Source organism: Phyllostomus discolor, chromosome 10 (assembly GCF_004126475.2).
Source record: "Phyllostomus discolor isolate MPI-MPIP mPhyDis1 chromosome 10, mPhyDis1.pri.v3, whole genome shotgun sequence".
Classification (NCBI taxonomy): Eukaryota; Metazoa; Chordata; class Mammalia; order Chiroptera; family Phyllostomidae; genus Phyllostomus; species Phyllostomus discolor.
Genome location: NC_040912.2, coordinates 58,779,425 through 58,802,259, shown reverse-complemented (window position 1 = coordinate 58,802,259; position 22,835 = coordinate 58,779,425). Strand labels below are relative to the sequence as shown.

Genomic DNA, 22,835 nt, shown 5'->3' with positions numbered 1-22,835 from the left:
TTTACTATCCAGCTCTGGTTTGGACACCTACCCCCACTTCCAATACCAAACAGGGTTAACATTATTGAAATAGCAGTTATCAAGCCCAAATGGGAGAAGCTATTGCACTGCATTTTAATCATTAAATATATAACATTTACCTCATACTAGATGCTGCACAGCATATAAAAATAAATATAATATTCCCCTGACCTCAAAGGACATTGGGTGTGAATAACAAACCAAGAAAACAAATTAACCAATATTTATCACAAATTATTTTATATAGCTATATAAGAATAAATATAAATTTTTTTCCTTTTCTATTTACCTTGATGTACTATGGTGATTAAATAATAGCAAAAGGTAAAACAATAGAGTTTGACTCCATCAATGACCTCATGGATTCTAACTGGTTAATGGCAAGTGAAGATGGCAAAAAACACAATGGAGGACTTATAGAAGCAAGAAAACTAAGCCAAGTTTGAAGAAAATGCAATAGGACCATCAATGAAATAAAAGGGCAGCTTCCTGGGACTTGGTTCTGCCTGAAGTCTGATATAACATGAGGGACAAGTTCAGACAAGGCAACGGCTAAAAGCACAAACACATTTTTTGGCTCTCAAATGGATGCCTCCTCCTTGATCTCATCTTTTCCCAGCAGCCTTCTGATTGCTTTACCTAACTTTGAAACCTGATCATGCCACTCCCCTATTAAATAACACTATTCAGTGCCTCTGCATTGCCTAATAAATAACAGACTAACTCCGTCACTTGGCTTATGGGGTCCCCCATGATAAGATTTGCGCTCCCTGGGACTTCCTTCTCCAGTACCTGTTCCCATGGCATTCACCAAGCTGTTCTTCACTTTTTTTCTTATGTCAATCTTCTGCCAGGCGAGTCCTACTCTCACCTTTACAGAGCTAACTTATTCATCATCTAGATCTGGTTTGGAAGTCTTCCCTGAACCTTTCTCCAGAAGGCCAGGGGTATATATCTTTTATTGGACCTACCACGTTGCAAGGACTGCTTTGTGTGACTGGTTCCTTTATGACACTGTGAGTTGTTGAGGACAGTGGCTATGTCTCACTCATTTTTAGAATCCCCAGTATACAGCACAGTCAACTAGTGAAAGTTTGTGAGGAAAGATAAAGTTCCTAAAAGCATGGAGGAAGGCAAAGTCCATTGTACTATTTTATAGTTGTTGAGTACCTGAGGGGCTTTTGAAGACTGGTTCTGCTACTTGAGTGACTTCAAACAAAATTTTCTAATATGCTAATGGAAAAAAGCCTGGTAATACCCTTCTGATAGGCATCTTGGAAAAAGTAAGTGAAGTAAGACATACAAAGCACTGGATCAGCTTAATCAAACTGAGTTCTTTCCTCATCCCTATGTGCCCCTACTCCCAATATAACTCATGACAATAAGCAAATCCTGCTTACCCAGGACATGTTTAATTGCAAGAATAAAGTTAATTCTTGATAAAAATCAAACAATAGTTTCATATTGGAAGAGCTTTCTTGATTTCTTTTCTTCTTTCAGCAACAGTATTTCTGGATTTCTTCTGCAAGCCACAAGCAATGCAGGATGCGTTTCTTTTCAGCAGCCAGTTCCATTTCAGAGAACTGGCCCAAGAGTTTCTGGACAAATATATTTTGATCTTTCAGAAAAATATTCGTATTGACTCCTACATTTGGCATATTCTCCAGGGACCCAGATTTGAAATGGAAGCTTAAATGTCGGTTTCGTTTTAGACCAGGCCCTTTCTCTTCAATCCATGTCAGTGGACTGCAAAAAACAAAAGAACCATAATGTTAGAGATTACACAGGAGTGCAAATGCTTGCTTGCTGGCACCTGAGTACCTGGTAACAGGTTCTCATTTTGTACCCACCTTCCCTGAAGCTGCTGCTCACTGTGCTGGTTCAGGTGGCAAGCCAACCTCCACCATCCTCCCAAAGGTAATGATTTCCAACTTGACTTGAAAGAGTCTTTGATTGAATTTTGCCATCAGCCAGGAGAATTCATGCAATAATTTTTGTGTGAACACTAATTTGTTATTCAGGAGTTTCTACTGAGTCTCATGGATGGATCCCTCTAGGGGAGCCAGATAAGAGCTGTAGGCAATCATGAACCACCTGAGATTTTGTGCAAATTATTTCCATGTTCATGTGCATTTTTACGGAAAAGTATTCTTTCATTACATTCTCAAAAAAGTGTATGACTCACCACATGCTACAAAACACCAGACATTCCCTGCTGGTTAACAAAGCACCTGTTTCCATTTCAAATTTTTCCCATTAATGTCAGTGCTCACAAAAATATAAAATCCTAATAGATCACTTCTCTATAAAGATTCTCCTTTCTCTTGCCTTATCTTTTATCTTTATAATAGATAAGAGCTGTGTTATCTGCTTAATGAAAACAAAGAAATCTGGTAAGTAGACTTTGAATTAAAGTAAGCTGTACTGAATAATATGAGATGAAAAATATAAAATCTGTTGTTTTTTATATTCTAAGAATACAGCATTAGGACTTTTTAAATTAAAAAATACATAATTCTTCCACCTAACTAAAAGTATCTTTAAGCCCTGGATGGCATAGCTCAGTGGATTGAGCATGGGCTGGGAGCCAAAGTGTCCCAGGTTCGATTCCCAGCCAGGATACATTCCTGGGTTGCAGGCCATAACCCCCAGCAACCGCACATTGATGTTTCTCTCTCTCTCTCTCTCTCTCTCTCTCTCTCTCCCCCTCTCTTCCCTCCCTAAAAATAAATAAATAAAATCTTAAAAAAAAAAAAGTATCTTTAGTTGGACGTAATTCTTTTATATATTTGTCTGTATATATATGGCATATAAATTATAAACAATTGACTATGCTTTTTTAACTTATTTAAAACATTATTTTTCTGCATAGCATGTACAACTGATTGTATAATTTATTTAGTATTTTATTGTTGCCATATCTTTAAGCTCATCGCTAGTTCAAATTAATATGAATATCCTCTATTCAGTATCTTCACAAATATATAATATTCCTTCCCTCTTCTTAGTACAAATTCCCAGGAATGAGATTTAGTACTGGCCTCTAGCTACTCCTATCTGCTTTATCCTACCTTTTCTTTTCCTACAAGGATGAGTTAGGGTCGCGACGAAGGCAACTTGGTTAGACTTTGTACTAAGTGATGAAGTTTTCAGTGTGAACAGGGAAAGTGTTAATTCCTAAGCATGAATCAGGGTCTCTGGCCTTCTCTTATGTTCTGCCACCATTACTAGGATTTGCTCTTTCCTCTTCCACTGGACTATAGTAGGTCAGGCCTGGGATGGGCAAGTTAGACCAGCATTGCTAAGGAATGAAGAGAAACTACCATTTGTTTCCTTGCTTATTCTCTTCCTCTAGAGTGATGGGCCATAATAAGGCATAAAATTAGGTGTGAGGCTGCAGGAAAAGCACCCAAGCAAGTCACTTAAGATTGTTTTGGGTGTCGAAGGAAGCTCAATGTTGCTTCCAACCTAAAGGAGTCCTCTCCTTTGGCTAACTTAGCTTACCAAGACTTAGGATGTGGAACGAATGTTTAACAGAGAAAAATCTGAAGTATATAAAGGTGGAGCCATTCTAATAACCATTCACGCAAGGAGACATCAGGACAGAAGCTGACAGAGTAACTTCCTCATTTTGTGTTCCTATATGCCAAACACTTCAAAAGCCACACTTTTTCCTAAACATGAATTTGCAAGTGACAGCCTCAGTGTTTGGCACTTTACTGCAAACTGTATGGAGTACAGTTGTGGATAGAATCTGGTCTACTTTTGTTTTGGGCTTGGACAGCACCTAACTTCAGGTATCCCAACCCAAAACACAAACCTGAATTCACAGACAGCTTTTCCGCTTCTCCTCTCTGTAAAAACATTCACATGCAAATATGTGCATTCATCAACCTGGGCAGTGACTACCTGTAAAAATGCTTCTTACTTCTCACTTTCTATAGGGAGGTATTCAACCACATCCTCATTCCTATTGCTTGCACACGTCTGCAAGAACTGCAGAGGTGGTGGTGATTTTCAAACTGTTCTTTCCCTAGTTGTGAAGGACAAGAGGCAGGGCCATGAATGGCTCTGGCTTCTATCAACTGGCTTCAACATGAGTTGAAATTTGTACATCTTCTATATATTGGCTGTCCACATAAGATTTGGTTTAAAAAAACATTCTGATGCTTATTTTTGGAAAGTTGGAAAACTGGTTAAATGCAAAGTACATGGGCTTGGGAATTAAGTTACACTAAACTTTCCTGGGTAATTCTGGGACCTACCTCGCTGAGAGACAAGAAATAGGATAAGGTGCATTTTCCATGGTATTCCTTGCTCATGTCCTTGTGTAATTTTGGGGAGAAGGCGTGACAATTTGGGGACTGGAGACAGGCTGCCTAAGTGATTAAATGTGATTCTCACTCAATCACGTGTTAGCTCTGTGCCCTTGGCAAGATTTTTAACCTGAGTCTCAGTTCCCTAGTTGAAAATAATGTCTACTTCAGAGAGGTGGTATAAAGATTACATAAGAAAATCCCTTAAGGCTAGAGCTATACCTAACACATAGCAAGTGCTTAAAAGACATTAGCTAATACGAGCATTTGTAAAACAGGGTTTTGATTAATGTTCCCTGTCTTGCTAGTTCTTTTACTGTGACCCTTCTAAATCATGCCTCCCCTCCTCCCCATCTCCTCCTGTGGTTTTGCTCCATTCCACTATGTTGCTTGAAGATAGCTGTAATCTAAAAATTTGTGTCTGGAAACAACTGACAAAGGTACCTAATATGTAGTAATAAGATCTGGAAAGATACCTACTTATACAATCTAGCCTGCAAATTAAGATAAATTTTGGGCAAAAAAAGAGGAAAGAGGCCCACAAACCCCAAAGCATTCGTCCCAGGCAAAGTCAGAAGCCAGAGCTATATTCACAGGATAAAAGGCTTTACTGTGTCACACAGCACTCTACCCAGCATACATAAACCAGATAGGGACCAATCTGCTGCAAAGAATTGTAGTTCAGTAAGTTTCCTATTCTGGAAATCATTAAAATGATCCATGTATGAATCAATAAATTTAATCAAAATTTATTAAGTCATAAATTTAAATCAAAAATTTACATTAATGTCAGGCAAAGACTCTAGTAAAGAGCAATTAAATTAAACTAGTAAACTGGTTTACTAGTGTTCGGTTAAGGTGTTCAATCTATTCAACTAAGTTTTTGTTATGACTCAAACTTCCAAAAATAAATGTTTATTACAACTACCAAAAAGTTGGTCTAAATTCTACTAAAAATTCATTTCTTGGCTATTTTTGGGGGGTGTTTTTTTCATTGAGGCAGAGTTGACAAGTAACATTGTATTAGTTTCAGCCTACAACTACTTTTAAAAAATCATGGTACAGCCTTTACATTCCTCAATGTGATGACAAAGATTAATGTTAATGCTCCTTACTAACTGCTTTAATACCAAATAAAAATAATTTGAAATACTACAGATACTCCAATACACATAAGAAAATTTCTCATATCCTTCCATATAACATACAGTTTTATAATTTGAGGGAATACAAAATGTCAGAATGTTTCCTCCACCCCTATTTCCCAATCAGTAAAAAAGAATAATGAGTATACCACTTTACCTATGTTGTGGTGGTAGTGGTGGTGGTGACATTAAAATGCAGTTTGGAAGGTGAAAGTATTATATGAATTTAAGAAATTATAATATGGAATTTGTTATCTGTCCCAACATTCACCCAATACTTGCCTCACCTTTACAATAACAAGGGTCAGCTCCTGCTTTCTTCACATCTTATTTTCTGAGTAACTCCTACTTAAACTTTAAGACTGAGTACAGTACCTCCTCCTCTAAGAGGCATGATCTGACCTCTCCAGTTTCCCCTTCCCTGTACTGCTATAGCACTTTGAGATACCTTTAGCTCTGACACAGGGGATAGCACCTGCAGGTGGACATGTACAAAATATGGCTGCAATTCCATATGGTCAGCATCAGAGCCAGGGGCCACCACATGCTGCATATCCAAGCTCTGCATGTTTCACCTTCATCTGTTACCTCCTTGCCTTTCCCTAGAAAAGAGGTAACTGCTCAAAATGGGTATCAGGCTTCATTCAGTATCATACACTGTTCTTTTTAAAAATACTGAATGGTCTGTTTATTTTACTACCAAGAGACCCACCTATCTGGAAACACACAGAGAAACTCTAAAACTTTTGCTGTTTTAAATATTTACATAGCCGAAATGCTTTTAAAAGAAAGTTATAAATGTGCTTTTGTTGAAAAAGACTTGTTATAAGAATTAAAGAATAAGAATATTTGGGGAACAGTATTACAGTATGATGTGAGGATAAAACTAAAGAAAAAATAGAACCTTAAATTTTGGTCACACTGAGAGATGAATATTTGGACATGTGTTAAGCAAGGTAAATGTTAACGGCAGGATCTAGCCAGTACTTGTATGGTGTTTCACTGCAAAATCCTTTCAACTTTACCATATGTCTAAAACTTTTATAATAAAATTTTGGAAGAATATCAGGCCACAGAAGCTACTAGGTGTGATATTGCTTACCTGTATGGCTTAGGCAACCTGCTCAGATTCTGTAAGTCTCTCTTTACTTACTAGTCAAGGGCATCATATTTCCCTTACACAGGGCTGCTGTGAGGATGAAATAAAGCAATATAAGTGAAATCTCAGTACCTGTTCTATTTGCAGAAGTAGATATTCCTTCCAGAATTGGGGCTAAGAGTCTAGCCTACCAGGTTCCCTTTAGATTGAGCCTTTTAAACACAGGAGGATGTCCTTAAGTTCTTTCTATTCATGGTTTCTGACAACCTACCATTTACTTTCTGTCTCCAAGCACACAGTCATTTTCATGTACTGATCTTCCTTTCGCTCTTCCAAAGTGGCAGACACGAGAGAAAGTTCCCCAAAGAGAGAGACTAGCCATGTCAGCGAGAAATGCCACTGAATGCAGGGAAGCCAAACCGTTCTTCTTCCAGTGGGCCAGCTGTGGAGAATCACAAACACTCTGGTAACTAGGAAATAAAGAACTGACAGCTGAAGAGCAGAGTAGCATGTACATGGGTATGGCACGGAGTAAACAGATGTGCTGGGTAATTAGGACAATACAATCTTGTCTTAATGTGCAAAATAACTAATACAATGAAACTAAGGTGCTTGAATATAAAATTCTGTCACAAAGGTGTCAATTTTTTCTTGTTTATTAAATATAATTTTGTTAGTATGATAAAACATTTTCTTGGAAATAGCACTCAATCTACTCTATGGAACAATTAAATGTTTCAGGCTTCAAAAATGCATGTGTATGTATATAAACATATACTTATACACACATACATATATATCCTCTTCAGTTAGTGATTTGAAGAAGAGAGAAACCAACGTATTTAGTTCCTCAAGCCTATGTTCCTATAAATACCATATAACTATCTATATACATCACAAAAAGATAGAAGTTCCATAACTGTTAAGAATACTATAATACCTATAACCTATGTCAATATCAAGAAAATTAAAAGTGTTGCCTTCTTAGCCTTCATTATTTCCCGAACAAAAGTATATTCAAGAGTATCCACGTGATCAATCTAGTTAAGATAGAGTTCTTTTTCCCCAACCTAAATTACATATATAAGTTTAGATTTAAAAGACTTTATACCTATTATATTGCTCTAAAAAGCACAGATTTCTTATAGTTTTGATGCTGAATTAAAGTTAATAATTATTAATATGTTTTAAAAGGATAAGTTATAAATAAAAGCAAAATGACTTCTGCTCAAGAGTGGACTAGGTAAGTGCTATGCTGGCCTCCTCCCATGAACACATCAAAAGTACAACAAATTGCAGAACAACCATTACTGAAAACCACAATGAAGACTAGCTGGACATAACTCCTATAACTGAGGACATAAAGAAAACGCCACCTTGAGACTTGTGGGAGGGGCAGAGACATGGTATGAACAGGCCCCATAGCCGTATTGTGGCAGTTAAAGAATGGAAGATTTTATCTCAGCTGTGGAGAACACCTGAGGAGCAAGAGTCCCAGCCCCATACCAGGCTACCCAGCCTAGGGCTCCAGAGCCAGAATAAAAGTCCCTAAAATTTCTGGCTCTAAAAATCCAGTGGGGATGGCAGCTGAGTAGATAGAGAGCTGTTGCAGGACCTATACACAAACTCACTTTCTTAAGCTCACTTGCTCTGAGCTCCAGCACTGCTGTAGCAGCTTGAAAAATGCCAGGGACATAAAGGGAGAAGCTGAATTAACTAACTTCAAGGTGAGGGCAGGAGAGTCAGGGGTTAGGGCAGCTATATACAGGGACAGAAATGCTGGCAGACACCATTGTTCCTTTGGTAAGCACTCCCCACACCCAGCGTGCAGGCTTGATACAATATCTAAGATATCCATTAATCTGCCTAAATACCAATCACCCTTGCTGGCAATTCCCTGAGTCCTGACCCAGCCAAATTACACTTCTGGCCCGACTTCTTCCATAGCTTTTCCAAACAAACTGGCTACCTCAGAGCTCATGTGTGCATCTTCCTAAAAAGATCTCTAAAGTTCAAAAATACCAAACAAGTAGCATCTGGCCCCAGCATGCCTGCTACTGCTTGCTAAGCTGCTTTAAGCAAAAAACTATTGGAAGCTGGTGTCAGTTCTCTACTTAGTCTCTCCCAGGTACCTCCAAGCCAAGCACAGGTGGCAACATTCTATAGATCACTTTGTACCTCCTACTAGGCAGCCCTGAAACAGGACAGAGGCAGCAGCTGACCTTGGCTCGAACTAGAGTGCCACCCAAAAGGTTGCAGAAACAACATACCCAGTGGCCAGGTTCAGACCACAACAGAGCACCACTCAACCAGCTCCACAAATGCCAAACCTAAAAGAGCAGACTCAGCAGGCAGCAGAGCCTTGCTAAAGCAAATTCCATTCTATGGGGTCAGTACTTGCACAACTGCTTATTTGCTATAGTCACAGCCATTCCTCACAGCCATTCCTGTGGTCAACCCCTCCTCCCACTGACATCATAACAGCAAAGCTCAACTACAACACAAGGGCCCATACAATCCACACAAAGGACACACTAGAGAACCTGACCAAGTGACAAGGGAAATTACACCACTGGGACCCCACAGGGCATATACTACATAAGGCCATTTTGCCAAGACCAGGAAATGGAGATCAACCTAACACACAGAAACGAACACAGAAAGGCCACACAAATGAGGAGAGAAATATGTTCCAAATGGAAAAATCAGAACATAACTGTGACAGGACACAGCTGAGCAGTAGCCATTCTTAGGTAGGAGCAGACCAGCAGCCATTCCCAGACAGCAGCCTTTCCCAGATAAGCAGTTCTCTCAAGGTCATAAACTAATCCCTGCTTTTAGCAGCTGCACTCCTTCCCCTCCTCCTTTTGCCAGTCTAACAAGCACATAAGGAAACTCCAGCTTAAGCTCAAGGCCCAGAATTTGGAATTTTATCTCCTCTGGGTCCACATGCGTGGATAAACCCCACTTCGTAAACTCCCAGGCCGTCTGAGTCCTCTTTTCCGTAACAACTCCAGAAAAAGAACTTAAATGAAGGCTGAAAATCTAACAGATGCAGAGTTCAAAACACTGGTTATAAGGATGTTCAACAAACTTAGGGGAATAGTAAACTCAATCAGAACTCCAACAAAAAAGATAGTAAACATAAAAAGGAAGACAGAAAATATACAAAAACAAACCAGTCAATAATGAAGAATACAATAACAGAATTGAACACATTGGAAGGATCAACAGATTAAGAAGCAGAGGTTCAAATCAGCAATTAGGAAAACAAGATAGGTTAAAACATCCAATCAGAACAGCAAACAAACAAACAAAAAAAGCCCACCCAAAATGAAATAAGGATGGATAAGGAGACCTTACGACAACATCAAGTATACCAACATTTGCATCATAGAGGAAGCATACAGAGAAGATAGCAAAAGACTGAAATTTAACTGAAGAAATAATTATAGAAAACTTTTCTAACTTGGTAAAGGAAATACACATACAACTTCAAGAAGCACAGAAAGTCCCAAACAAAATTAATCTTAAAAGGCCCAGGTGTGGACAAATCATAATTAAAGTGCCAAAAATTAAAGACAAAGAAAGAATCTTAAAAGCAGCAAGGAAGAAAGAGTTACTGTATTTTTTGGAACATAAGACACACCTAGGTTTTAGAGGAAGAAAACAGGAAAAAATATTTTGAAGCAAAAAATGTGGTAAAATATTTAATAACATAAATAACATAATATTTCACCAATGTAAAAGTAAACAGAACTCCACAACAGCATTAATAATCATTATTCCTCCCAAATTTGGGGCGAGGGGTGCGTCTTATAGTCCAAAAAATACAGGTAGTTATCTACAAGAGAGTTCCAATAAGGCTGTCAGCTAATTTTTCAACAGAAAATACATAGGACAGAAATGACAGTCGCAGAATAATCAAAGTGAAAAAAAGCAAAGACCTACAATTAAGGTACTCTACCAAGCAAGGCTATAATATAGATTTGAAGGCAAGATAGAGTTTTCCAGACAAGAAAATAATAAAAAGCTCATTGCCACAAAACCAGTATTACAAAAAACATTAAAGGGATTTAAGTAGAAGGAAAACAATAGTGAAAATGTAAATAACAAAAATGGTAATAACTACATACCTATCAGTAATTACTTTAAATGTAAATGGATTAAATGCCACAGTCAATATAAAGGGTGGAAGGAGGGATGAGAAAACAAGACCCATATATTTGCTGTTTATAAGACACACACTTTTAGATCAAAAGACATACACAGACTGAAAGTAAAGGCATGGGAAAGATATTTCATGCAAATGGAATTTAAAAAGCTAAAGTAGCAATGCTTAATTATCAGACACAGCAATAAAGTCTATAAAAGAAGCCTACAACAAGAGACTAAGAAGGAAATTTCTTAATGATAAGATCAATCCAACAAATAATCGATTTTAAATAAAGTCTATAAAAAGAGACTAGAAGGAAATTTCATAATGATATGAAGATCAATCCAACAAAAATATATAACCCTTGTAAGAACCTATGCACCCAGCATAGAAGCACCTAAATATAAAAAGCAAATATTGATACACATAAAGGGAAAGATAAGTGGTAATACAGTCATATAAGGGGAATTTAATACCTCAGTGACATCAATGGATAGATCATCCTAACAGAAAATAAACAAGAAAATACTGACTTTAAATGACACATTAAACTATTAAATTTAATTGACAACTTTAGAGCATTTCACACCAAAGCAGCAGAATATACATTCTTTTTTTTTTTTTTCAAATATGCCTCAAACTTTAATAAGATACCTTATGTGCACATTTATTCATTTATTTGCTACTAAAAATTGAAATAGCACATGGAAACATTTATTACAATCCAAATTTTTGAAAACAAGAGAATCTAGTCAATACACCCTGAGCCAATCATGCTCGAGCCAAACCACCCCCTTTTTTTTTTTTAAACATTTTCTTCTGCACAAGTTACTGGCTTTTAAAACACAACAATGACACTCAAGACCTATTAGTACTCCCTTGGGTCAAATAAAAAAAGGAACTGAAATATATTGAAGTCATTCAAGTACAAACTACCCATACATAGATTCCCTTTAAGTTAGTGGCATTGAGGTAGACAAGAAAAAGATGCAAGAAAAGGACATCACAGAACTTCTATCATAGGCTATCAAAATATTGGTCTACAGTCTATCCTAGTACATAGAGTAGCTTTCCTAAGCTGGTACATAATGACCTTAAAATTATCAGCAAAAAGCCAAAACTACAAGAATAAGGCTTGTGGCTAGATCTACTCCATCTCGTAATTATTCTCCAAGTTAACATTATCAGAAGGATCTCCATGAACTAGGCAGTAATGACAGGTGCATCTAAATTTTCTGGCTCTTTCTTCAATCTCATGTTTCCTCTCCTCTGGGGTTTTTTTAAGCAGAGACAGGGTGTGGAATCTAATAACTTGTAACATCCTTCGCATCCTTTCTTTCCGGATACTCGCCAATGTCCTCACTCCACGCCTCCTTTCGTAGAGCACACTTTGACTCAGCCCCAGCCCAGGGCCCTGTACGCTTTTTCCTCTCTCCTGCTTTTCAGGTGAACTTTCTGGTGGCAGGGGAGACAGTTGGATACTAGGGTCGAGGGTCAGTTTACGAAGGTTCCTTGCTAGTAGTTGTGAGAGAGCTTGAGCGTCAGCGAAACATCTTTCATCACTCATCTGAAAAGGCTCCAGGGTCCAGGTTGGGTTAAAGTTCGGTGAGTCCATTGGATGTCTAGTCACAGCCTGAAGGTCCTAAGATTTCCCCAAAGAGTTCAGTAGATGGTGATACTCAGAACTCTCCAACTGCTACAAAGTAGCTGGGAAAGGACGCTATAGCCTAGAAAGAGCGAGAGAACCCGTGGACTCCAACGAAACGTGAAAGAGCCAGAATATACATTCTTTTGAAGTAAACGTGAAACAGTTTCAAGGATGTACCTGGTACTAGGCTATAGGCAACCTATCTGCATGGAATGGCAAATGTAGCCCAGCCCTATTGGAAAATGATACGTGCAAGTTGGCACACAGGAAGCCAAACCCATGGATCAGCTTTCCCATGGGAAACCAGGCCTGCATTATACCTAGGCTGCTTTCAAGCTTGCTCTTGTTAAAACTTAAAACTCCCTCACCCTGAGTTGAAGCAGCAAATGTTTACTGTATATCTTTAAAGTAACTTCCTGTAGTCTGTGCTAATTCTCCCAAGGACAGAATGTAACCAGACCAATCACTCTTATTGTTCCCTTGCATTTGCAACATTTTTTCCTTGCTAATCTGTAGAAAGTAATCAGTAACATCCTTTCTTTTGTTATCTGTAGAAGTAATCACCTAAAGTAAACCTGAGCATAATGAATGAGAACTTTGTTCAATGTATGCTATTAGAAAACCAATAAAAGCCTGTCAAGGCAAGAGTTGCGGCACTCTCTCTCTGAGAGTGGCCATGCCATCCCTTTTTCTCCACAGGACTTCCGCAGTCTGTGTGAATTTGTTCATTGCATCCACAACATACAGACCCCACTGGACAGAGGGTGCATCACCTGGTGCCAGGAACGGACCCAGGGCTGAGAGCCGTCATTGTGGACAACATTCCAACTTGGTTGGAGTGGGAGCATCAACTCAGGTAAGGGCAGGCAACACTGAGTGCTTTTTGGTAAGATTGTAGGGTGTTGTGGATTTCAGAGGAAAAGGGATTTTTTCCAAGGTCACCCTCTCTTGTGTCCACTTTGCATCTGTACCCTCTTTAGTAAGCAGAAGCCTTGCTCTCTCTCCCAAGTATTTGCTGCCATCTCACAGGCACGGGTCAAGCAATTAAGAGCTACAAGGGCGCTTGCCACTAGAAGACACCCGTGAGAGGGTAATCTGAAAAGTGGACCGGGAAAGACCACTAGGTTTACCGACAGCCGCAAGCAAAAATCCATGCAACTAGAGGCACACTGTAGAAACACTCACAAGCCCATCCCTGTGGTACAACCCCCAGCTAGGTCTAGGCTTGGGAGAAAGAGCAAAGACTTTCCCTTTAATCAGCTTTAAAGACAGCAACTAGTTACTGGGCTATTTATAAGCATCTCAGCAAATTCTTTCTTTCAAGCTGCCTCTTGTGGTCCTTTCAATATTGCCTCTTCCCTGTGTCTACCCAGAGGAAAAGGAAAAGCAATAGTGAATGAGTGTTTTGGTTTCGACCGAACTCCAAATATTGCTTTCCAGAAGAATTTACTATTAGTCATGGGTTTTGTATGACAGTTTTTAGCATTTGTTGAGCTCTGAAGACAAAAGGCATTTCCTCCCCTGGGAGGTTTCTGGGATCAATTCCTGAGACATGCAGGGGCCTCATAAGGACCTCCAAAACAATTTAATATAACTTGTGGCTCACCCAGGAAAGTGCGATATAAAGGGTGGTCACCTAATGCTTCAAGTCCCCCATCACAGTCCTAAACACTTGGGGAAGGACCAGAGACCCACAAGTGGGGTTACAGTACCCAGAATACCCGACAGCACTCCCTGACTGTCTTTCACCAGCAACACGTTTCAACCCACTACACTCGCCTCACTACCAAGAAACAGGATTGAAGGATGCAGATAGACTAAGGGCGAAACTGAAACTGGTTTCATAAATGCCTTGCTTGTGGCTGGAAGAATTTCAGAGAAGGTTCTTTCATTTGTTGAGGAATTTCTTTAAAGGTTTCTAAAATTTGTCAACCACGGGGAACAGGCTCTCTGAGGAATAGGAGCAATGTTTTAGGCTAATTCAGCAGCTTTGTAAGGGTGCTGAATGTCTCCCAGATAAGGAATCTTTAGTTTTGGAAATACAGGAAAAAGCAGGGCAGAGAAGCCCTCATAATCATGAAAGTTTAGACAAAAAGAGAAGGCACCTATGGGATGGTGGCTGGGGTGACTCTGGACACCAGTCGGGCCCTTCCCATGGGTTGCCCAAGCTGCAACAGGCATCACAGCTACACCTGATGAGTGCTGGTGCATGCATGCTTGGTGTGGTGGGGCGGGATCTCTACTACTAAGGACAGGCAGCAGCGGTGGAAGCGGGGTTGGACCCCTCTCCTCCCCTCCTCCCTGTGCTTGAGAGAGCAACCTTCCCCCATGCCTGGCACGGGGCGCAGGTCCTGGCCCACCGGGTCCGCCCCTGGGGTGCAGTTCCACAAAGCACCTAGCAGCAGATGTAGAACTGGCTCAGACTGTTGGGAACCGCCCTGGCTGGTATCAGAAGCTGAAACCCCGGCCTAGGCTAAGGCTAAGGGAACACCCTTGGAACCGTAAGCCAGCAAGGAGACAAAAGCTTATCTCCCTGGCAGGAATGCTGCTTCTGCTGCTTTCTTCATAACTGAACCCCAAAAAGCTTGGTCGGTTAGCCAAAGACAGGTAAGATTCCCCATGGGGGGAACGACCTAAGACAGGCACGATCACTTTGGGAGGCCCCCCAAAAGAAGGACTTGGGGGGCTGCAGCAAAAGGGGGTGATGGACCCTCGCTCCTCGGCTTTGACATAGCCTGAGTTCTCACCATCTGGAAGAAAATCTCCTTATCTCTTGGTTGTCTTAGTTCCCTTGCTCCACCTAAGCCTGGAACAATGACAGGGTGGTGCAGCTCTGTGCTGAAAAGGGCGGATTCCCGGGGTGATCAGGCCTAAGAAAGAATATGTAAATTACTGTGAAACCTTCTTTGTTTAGAATGCTCTCAGTTGAATGAGAGGGGTCCAAGGAGGAAGTTAGTTTGTTCCTCAAAGTCTTACAGCTCTTTGACCCCGACTCAAAATAGACCAGCAGAGTTCCTTGTTTTCTATAGTTCCTTACTTCCCCCTGATAAGTACTGTACTTTACCTGAATTATTATGCAAAATGAGCCCAATAAAAGCAGGTATGGACAGTAAATCAGGGCACTCCTCACTAGAAGGGGTGGCCATTTCGTCCCTACTTCCCCACAGAAACTAGTTTGTCTCTGTGCATGTTTTTTTCTCGCGTGTTTTTCGTCGAGCCATCCGCAGCGTTCCGTAATCACTGCTGGCCGGTGACCCACGCAACACAGACAGCACATCAAGAAGGGGAGTTCCCCCAGGTCATTCCTAAGGTAAGAGACAACAACAGCCCGCACACTGTGGGAGGCTGCCAGTGTGATTAGTTTTGAAAAAGAGATTTCTATTTTGTTTACATTTCTATAACTGAAAGAGGGGGCATTTCCCAGTCCTGAAAAATTATGTAGACTCTTAAATGTTTGAGTCTGGATAGGCAAGTAGGACGAATTCAGCCGTACAGCTTCCCTGCCCCACTTAATATCTGGGGCAGAAACTTCCTCACTGTACGCAGAATGCAAATCACCCTACTCTTGGCATTAACCCCAGAGGGTTGCAACCTCGAATGATCTGACAAACAGATGTTAATCCTAGACCTAGGAACTACCAGGTCCTGAGAACAATAGAGTAATTAACTCTGCTCAAACTCACTGCAGCTTGCAGAAACAGCAAGGGGCCTGTCTTTCCATGAAGACACTGACTCAGGTGCTCTATAAGCCCCTCCCCTCACTGGAGAATCAGCAGAGTGTTAGAGCTGGAGGCCTTCAGCCACTTAGGCCATCCACAAGAAATCAAGAGTAACAATGGCCCAGGATATATTGCACAAACCATTCAGGCTTTCTTAGAAAAATGGGGAATTCAGCATAAAGCAGGCACCCCTATAATCCTACAGGTTAAGCAAGGGTCAAGCAATTGTTAAAAGAACTCACCAGATCTTTAAAACATTACTAAACAAACAAAAAAAAAGGGGAGCCAGGAAACATCTCCCAGAAATTTAACCATGATAGCAATATATACATAAAATTTTTTGAATTGTGATAATAATTTAAAGTCACCCATAGACAGATACTTTGTACAAAACAGGCCTGCAGTCCTGCACCCCTTGGTCTTATACAAAGACCCGTTAAGAGATGAAAGATGGGAAGGCCCAGTTGAGCTATTAACTTGGGGAAGAGGGTACATTTATGTTTACTCTCCAGAAGGACCTTTAGAGCTGCCGGCGAAGAGGCTGAAGCCATATCATAGACAAGTCTTCCCCAGCCACGACCCATCTCCACTCCATTGAACTCTCCTGATCCAGACTTCTCCAAGCTATGTGTCACCCCCTTGAAGTGGAATTCCAGCCAGTACTCCTGGAGTGATATTCAACATCACCTAAGAGGGGCTTTTTCTACCAATTTAAAGGGACAAACTGATAAATTGCAACTAGAGCTGCATCAGCAGTTGCAGGACATTCAATAGTTAACCAAGCAGGAGGTTTTCAAACCCTTCATGATAATCTTGGCTGGCTAAACCCCAAAAATTGGTCTGATGGACTTAACCTAAGAATGAGGGTCTTTGGAACCGCTAGTTGTTTACTGATTCAAATAATGCTTTGTATACTTTGATACCTTTGTAAATCATTTTCCCAGGGTCGTGTAAGAGACAAGCTAGTAGCAAGCTTTGTGGCAGTCCTAACTGAAAACAAGGGGATAAGTATAAGGAACCTACCCACATGGAATGCCAAAGGTAGCCCAGCCCTATTGGAAAATGATACGTGCGAGTTGGCACACAGGAAGCCAAACCCATGGATCAGCTTTCCCATGGGAAACCAGGCCTGCATTATACCTAGGCTGCTTTCAAGCTTGCTCTTGTTAAAACTTAAAACTCCCTCACCCTGAGTTGAAGCAGCAAATGTTTACTGCATATCTTTAAAGTAATTTCCTGAAGTCTGTGCTAATTCTCCCAAGGACAGAGTGTAACCAGACCAATCACTCCTATCGTTCCCTTGCATTTGCAACATTTTTTTTCTTGTTAATATGTAAGAAGTAATCAGTAACATACTTTCTTTTGTTATCTGTAAAAAGTAATCACCTAAAGTAAACCTGAGCATAATGAATGAGAACTCTGTTCAATGTATGCTATTAGAAAAACAATAAAAGCCTGTCAAGGCAAGCATTGAGGCACTCTCTGAGAGTGGCCATGCCATCCCTTTTTCTCCACAGGACTTCTGCAGTCTGTGTGAATTTGTTTGTTGCATTCACAACATACAGACCCCACTGGACAGAGTCCGCATAATTAGGCCACAGAATAAGTCCCCCAAAATTTAAGAATGAAATCACATCAAGCATCTTTTCCTATTACAATTTGGTATGAAACTAGAAATCAATTACAAGTAAAACCTAAAAACACACAAACACACAGAGGCTAAGTAACCTGCTAATAAACAATGAATGGGTTAACAGCAAGATCAAGGAAACAATAAAAAGATACCTTGAGACAAATAAAAATAAAAACACTCACCTAAAATATATGGGACAGAGTCAGAGTACTTCTAAGAGGAAAACATAGAGTAATACAGGGCTATTTCAAAAAGCAAGAAGAATCTCAAGTAAACAATCTAAACTTACATCTAAGAAACTATAAAAAGAGAAACAAACAAAGGCCAACATGAACAGAAAAAAGGGGATAATAAAGACCAGAATAGCAGTAAAAGAAATATAGTCTAAAGAAAAAATACAAACGATCAATGCAACCAAGAGGTGGTTCTTTAAATAGATTTTAAAAATTGATAAATCTTTAACAAACTCATCTAGGGAAAAATAGAGAAAACCCAAATAAATAAAATTAGATATGAAAAAAGTCAAGTGACAACTGACACTACAGAATTACAACAGACTGTAAGAAAATTCCATGAAAAATTATATGCCAACAAATTAGACACTGTGGCAGAAATGGTTAAATTCATACAAACAATCTTTCCAGACTGAATAAAGAAGAAACAGAGAGACTTCAGGTCATGAAGGCAGCATAGGCAGACATGGCTCATCTCTTCACACAACCACATCAAAATTACAACTAAAATATAGAACTATCACTCAGACCTGTCAGAAATCAAGTTAAATGGAAGTCTGACAACCACAGAATTAAAGGAACTACATCCAGACTGGTAGTAGGGGTGCAGATACAGAACAGGCTGGTCCCACACCCATGTGTGGTGGATAAAAATTCAGGAGGGATATCTTGGGAGTGAAGAGTCCCAGACTCATAGCAGGCCCCCCAGCCCAGGATTCCAGTGCTAGGAAAAGATGTCCCACAACTTCTGGCTGCAAAAAAACAGAGGGAACTGTGTCCGTGGAAGAAACTTCTGGAGCCCAAGCAGTTCCTCTTCAAGAAGCCACACGTGGACTCACCTACTCAGACTCACTCCCTTGAGCTCAAGCACCGGGGTAGCAACTTGAAAGGTACTAGTGGTACACAGGGAGAAACTGAAGTGTTTCTCCTTGGCATCAGGGCAAGCAGAGGCTACTGCCCCTTTGCTAAATCCTCCCCAAACAAAGTCAGTTGGCTGGTGCCATATCTGAGATTCCATCAACCTGGCTAACACTGTTTGATCCATCTTGGAGATCCTCGGAGACTCTGCCCCGCTCAAATTACACGCCTGACCAAACTGCTTTTCCATATGAATGGCTGGCCTTGACTCATGCTTCAAAACTTCCCAAATCCTATCAAAAAAGTGACAGGTAGCTTTAGTGAGCCACAGGCCTGGCACCAGCAGCAGCCAGATTAGATTCACAGCTTGGTTTGCCTGAGAATCTCTAAGTTCAGCACAAGTACCAGGCATGTCAGATTGCTTTATAGCACAGGTGGGGTACCCCTGGCAAAACACAGGTGGGAACTACATTAATCTGTACCAACTGGGAAAACCAGGGCCAGTGCACCCAGTGGATAGCTACAGACCATGGTGGGGCACCACCTCCCTGCTGCTGCAAGGCTAATCCTTCATGGAGGGTGGAGGTTGGTGATCTGTGGTCCCAGCCAATCCTTGCAGTTGACTGGCCTGAATAAATTCCTCCTGTTCACCTGCCAACAGCAACCAAGGCTGAACTACAAGAGGAGGGTGTACTCAGCCCACACAAAGTACACACCTCGAGTGCCCAGCTTGGGTGATAAGGGAGGCTCTGCCACTGGACCCTACAGGACACCTACTACATTAGACCACAATACCAAGACATGGAGTCAAAGCAGCTCTACCTAATACACAAACAACACAGGGTGGCTGTCAAAACAAGGAGACAAAGAAACGTGGCCCAAATTAAACAACAGATCAAAACTCCAGAAAAAGAACTAAACAAAATGGAGATAAGTGATCTATCAGATGCAGAGTTTAAAACACTGGTCATAAGGATGCTCAAGGAACTTAGTGAGGACCTCAGCAGCATTAAAAAGATCCAGTCAGAAATGAAGGATTCACTAATTTAAATCAAGTGCAATTTACAGGGAAATAACAGTAGAGTGGATGAAGCCGAGAATCAAATCAATGATTTGGAACATAAGGAACCAAAACAACCAATCAGAACAACAAGATGAAAAAAAAATCCAAAACCATGAGACTAGTATAAGCAGCCTCTGGGACAACTTCAGGAGGCCCAACATTTGCATCACAGGGGTGCCAGAAGGAGAAGAAAAAGAGCAAGAAATTGGAAATCTATCTAAAAGAAAAAACAACAGTGAAAGAAACTTTTCTAATTTGAGGAAGAAAATAGGCATGCAAGTCCAGGAAGCACAGAGAGGCCCAAACTAGATGGATGCAAGGAGGCCACTCCAAGACACATCATAATTAAAATGCCAAAGGTTAAAGAAAGAGAGAATCTTAAAAGCAGCAAGAGAAAAGTTAGTTAGTTACTAGATAGTTGCCAAATGAGATGGGGGGTGCGGGAGAATGGATGAAGGAGTGAGGGAATTCAGAAGTACAAATTGGGGTTTTCTGCCCAAGATGGAGGTATAGGTAGGTACACTTTGCATCCTCTCACAACCAAAAGAAGGACAACAAATTTGAAAACAAAAAATAACCTGAAATGCCAGAAAATCAACCCGTATGGAAGTCTGACAATGAAGGAGTTAAAGAAAAAAACATTCATTCAGACTGGTAGGAGGAGTAGAGATGGGCAGCTGGGGTAGAGAGGACTTGTGGCAAGGCAGTGGCTAGAGGACCAGGGTGGGCAAGGCAGCAGCTAGCAGACTGCGTGAGGTGGCGGCTTGCAGAGCAGGAGGTCCCATATTTGCATGTGGATAAACCAGGAGAAAAACTGGGCAGCCAGACAGACTGCATAACCCGGGGATCCAGTGTGGGGAAATAAAACCTCAAAACCTCTGACTGAAAAAACCTGTGGGGTTGCGGTAGTGGGAGAAACTCCCAGCCTCACAGAAGAGTTCGCTGGAGAGACCCACTGGAACATACACAAACCCACTCTCCCAGGAATCAGCATTTGCAGAAATACTCAATGATAATTCAGCAATCCAAATTCTGCCATATGGTAAAAAGGTCATAAACCATGATCTAGTGGCATATATTCCTGGGATGCAAGAATGGTTTGATATCCGCAAATCAATTAACATAATACACCACATAAAGACACAAGATAACAATCATATAATAATACCAATAGTTGCAAAAAAGAATTTGACAAAATCCAGCATCCATTTGTCATAAACACTTTCAACAAAGTGGGACTAGATAGAAAATACCTCAGCATAATGAAGATCTCATATGGCAAGCCCACAGCTACCAACAGACTCAGCAATGAAAGTGTTTTTCTTAAGATTTGAAACAAGACACGAATAATGACTTTCGTGACTTTTATTCACCATAGTACTGCAGGTCCTAGTCATAGCAATCAGATAAGAAAAATAAATGAAGGTATGCAATTGGAAGAGAAGATGTAACACTCTCATTATTTGCAGATAGCATAATACTATATAAATACTCCACACACACAAAAAACTATTAGATGGATCTGGAGAGCATTATGCTAAGTGAAATAGGCCAGGTGGTGAAAGACATATACCATATGATCACACTTTTAAGCAGAATCTAATCAACAGAACAAACAAGCAAGCAAAATATAACCAGAGACATTGAAATAAAGAACAAACTGACAGTAACCAGAGGGGAGGGGGCAGAGGAATAATGGTGGAAAATATGGTAAGGGCCATCAAGGCATGTACAAGGGACATATGGACAAAGCCAAAGGGGGAAGGTTCCAGGGATGGAGGTGGAGATGAGTTGGACGGGGGGGGCATGGTGGGGGAAAAATGGAGACAGCTGTATTTGAATAACAATAAAACAATTACAAAAACAATAAAAAATAAATAAAACTGTGTTTAATTTGTACTCTACACAAATTTTACTTGCATGAAATGATCACAGAACTTTCCAAAATTCAAGCAACTTTGAGATGTATACTTATGTAAATAAAAAGTACATAAAAGTGAAAAAAACTATTAGAACTGATAAATGAATTTAGTAATTTACAGGATACAAAATTAATATTCACAAATTGATTGCATTTTATATACCAATAACAAACTATCAGAACAATCCAATTTATATTCAAAAACATTACATCTAAAGAATAACATACCTAGCAATAAATTTAACCAAAGGAAACTATAAGACACTGAGGAAATTGAAGACAGAAATAAATGCAAGCACGCATACACCATGCTCATGAATAGATAGAATTAACAGCGTTCAAATGTCCACACTACCCAAAGTAACTTACAAATTCAATGAAATCCCAATCAAAATGCCACATTTTCTACAAATAATCCTAAAATTTATATGGAACAAAAAATACCCTGAATAGTCATGTAAAATGAGAAAGAAAAACAAAAGCTGAAAGGTATCATATATTATTTCATGTTCATGCATATTCTAATTCTATGAAGTATTTATCAACATATGCATTAAATGAAATAATGCATGCCACATACTTAGCACAGTTCCTTGCATAGATTAATGGATATTATTATTATTTGTTGCCACAATTCTCATTACCTTATTTTAAATGATAAAGATAGATTTTGAAATGAGGTTCCATTGTATATTCTGAAAACTCATAAAGAGATGGAAGGTTTTCACTTTAACAATGCCAGACCATCAATAAACATATTTAAAAAAAAATGGCTATCAACAACTGAACATAAGAAAAACAAAAACAAAAACTAAGCAAACAACTAGAACAGTAACTGAATAACAGAAATGGAGACCACATGGAGGGTTATCAGTGGGGAGAGAGAAGGAAGAATGGGGAAAAAAGGTACAGGGAATAAGAAGCATAACTGATAGGCACAAAATAGACAGGGGTGGTTTAGAATTGTATAGGAAATGGCGAAGCCGAAGAACTTTTATGCACAACCAATGGACATGAACTAAA

At 40.0% G+C, this 22,835-nt stretch overlaps 2 protein-coding genes and 1 long non-coding RNA gene across 3 annotated transcripts in view; 1 reads left to right on the top strand and 2 right to left on the bottom strand.

Annotated features, from left to right (window-relative positions):
* Positions 1–1,411: 1,411 nt before the first annotated feature.
* Positions 1,412–22,835, bottom strand: part of BLVRA (biliverdin reductase A) — a 150,998-nt gene continuing 129,574 nt past the window's right edge. The window contains 3 exon segments of the mRNA XM_028525922.2: positions 1,412–1,767; positions 6,853–6,967; positions 6,970–7,023. Coding sequence (XP_028381723.1) covers positions 1,518–1,767; positions 6,853–6,967; positions 6,970–7,023 — 419 coding nt within the window. The 3' untranslated portion in view covers positions 1,412–1,517.
* LOC118497140 lies at positions 10,207–22,717 on the top strand. Its single transcript, XR_004899681.1, has 3 exons — positions 10,207–10,390; positions 15,331–15,336; positions 22,705–22,717. It is a non-coding gene; the product is annotated as an uncharacterized LOC118497140 (long non-coding RNA).
* LOC118497139 (developmental pluripotency-associated protein 3-like) lies at positions 11,587–12,508 on the bottom strand. The gene has a single exon (XM_036010817.1). It carries the CDS (start codon positions 12,350–12,352, stop codon positions 11,885–11,887), a length of 468 nt encoding a protein of 155 aa, XP_035866710.1. The 5' UTR covers positions 12,353–12,508; the 3' UTR covers positions 11,587–11,884.

What these genes read in the sequence shown, in the direction of transcription:
- LOC118497139 (XM_036010817.1), bottom strand. Translation starts at nt 12,352, where the DNA reads ATGGACTCACCGAACTTTAACCCAACCTGGACCCTGGAGCCTTTTCAG.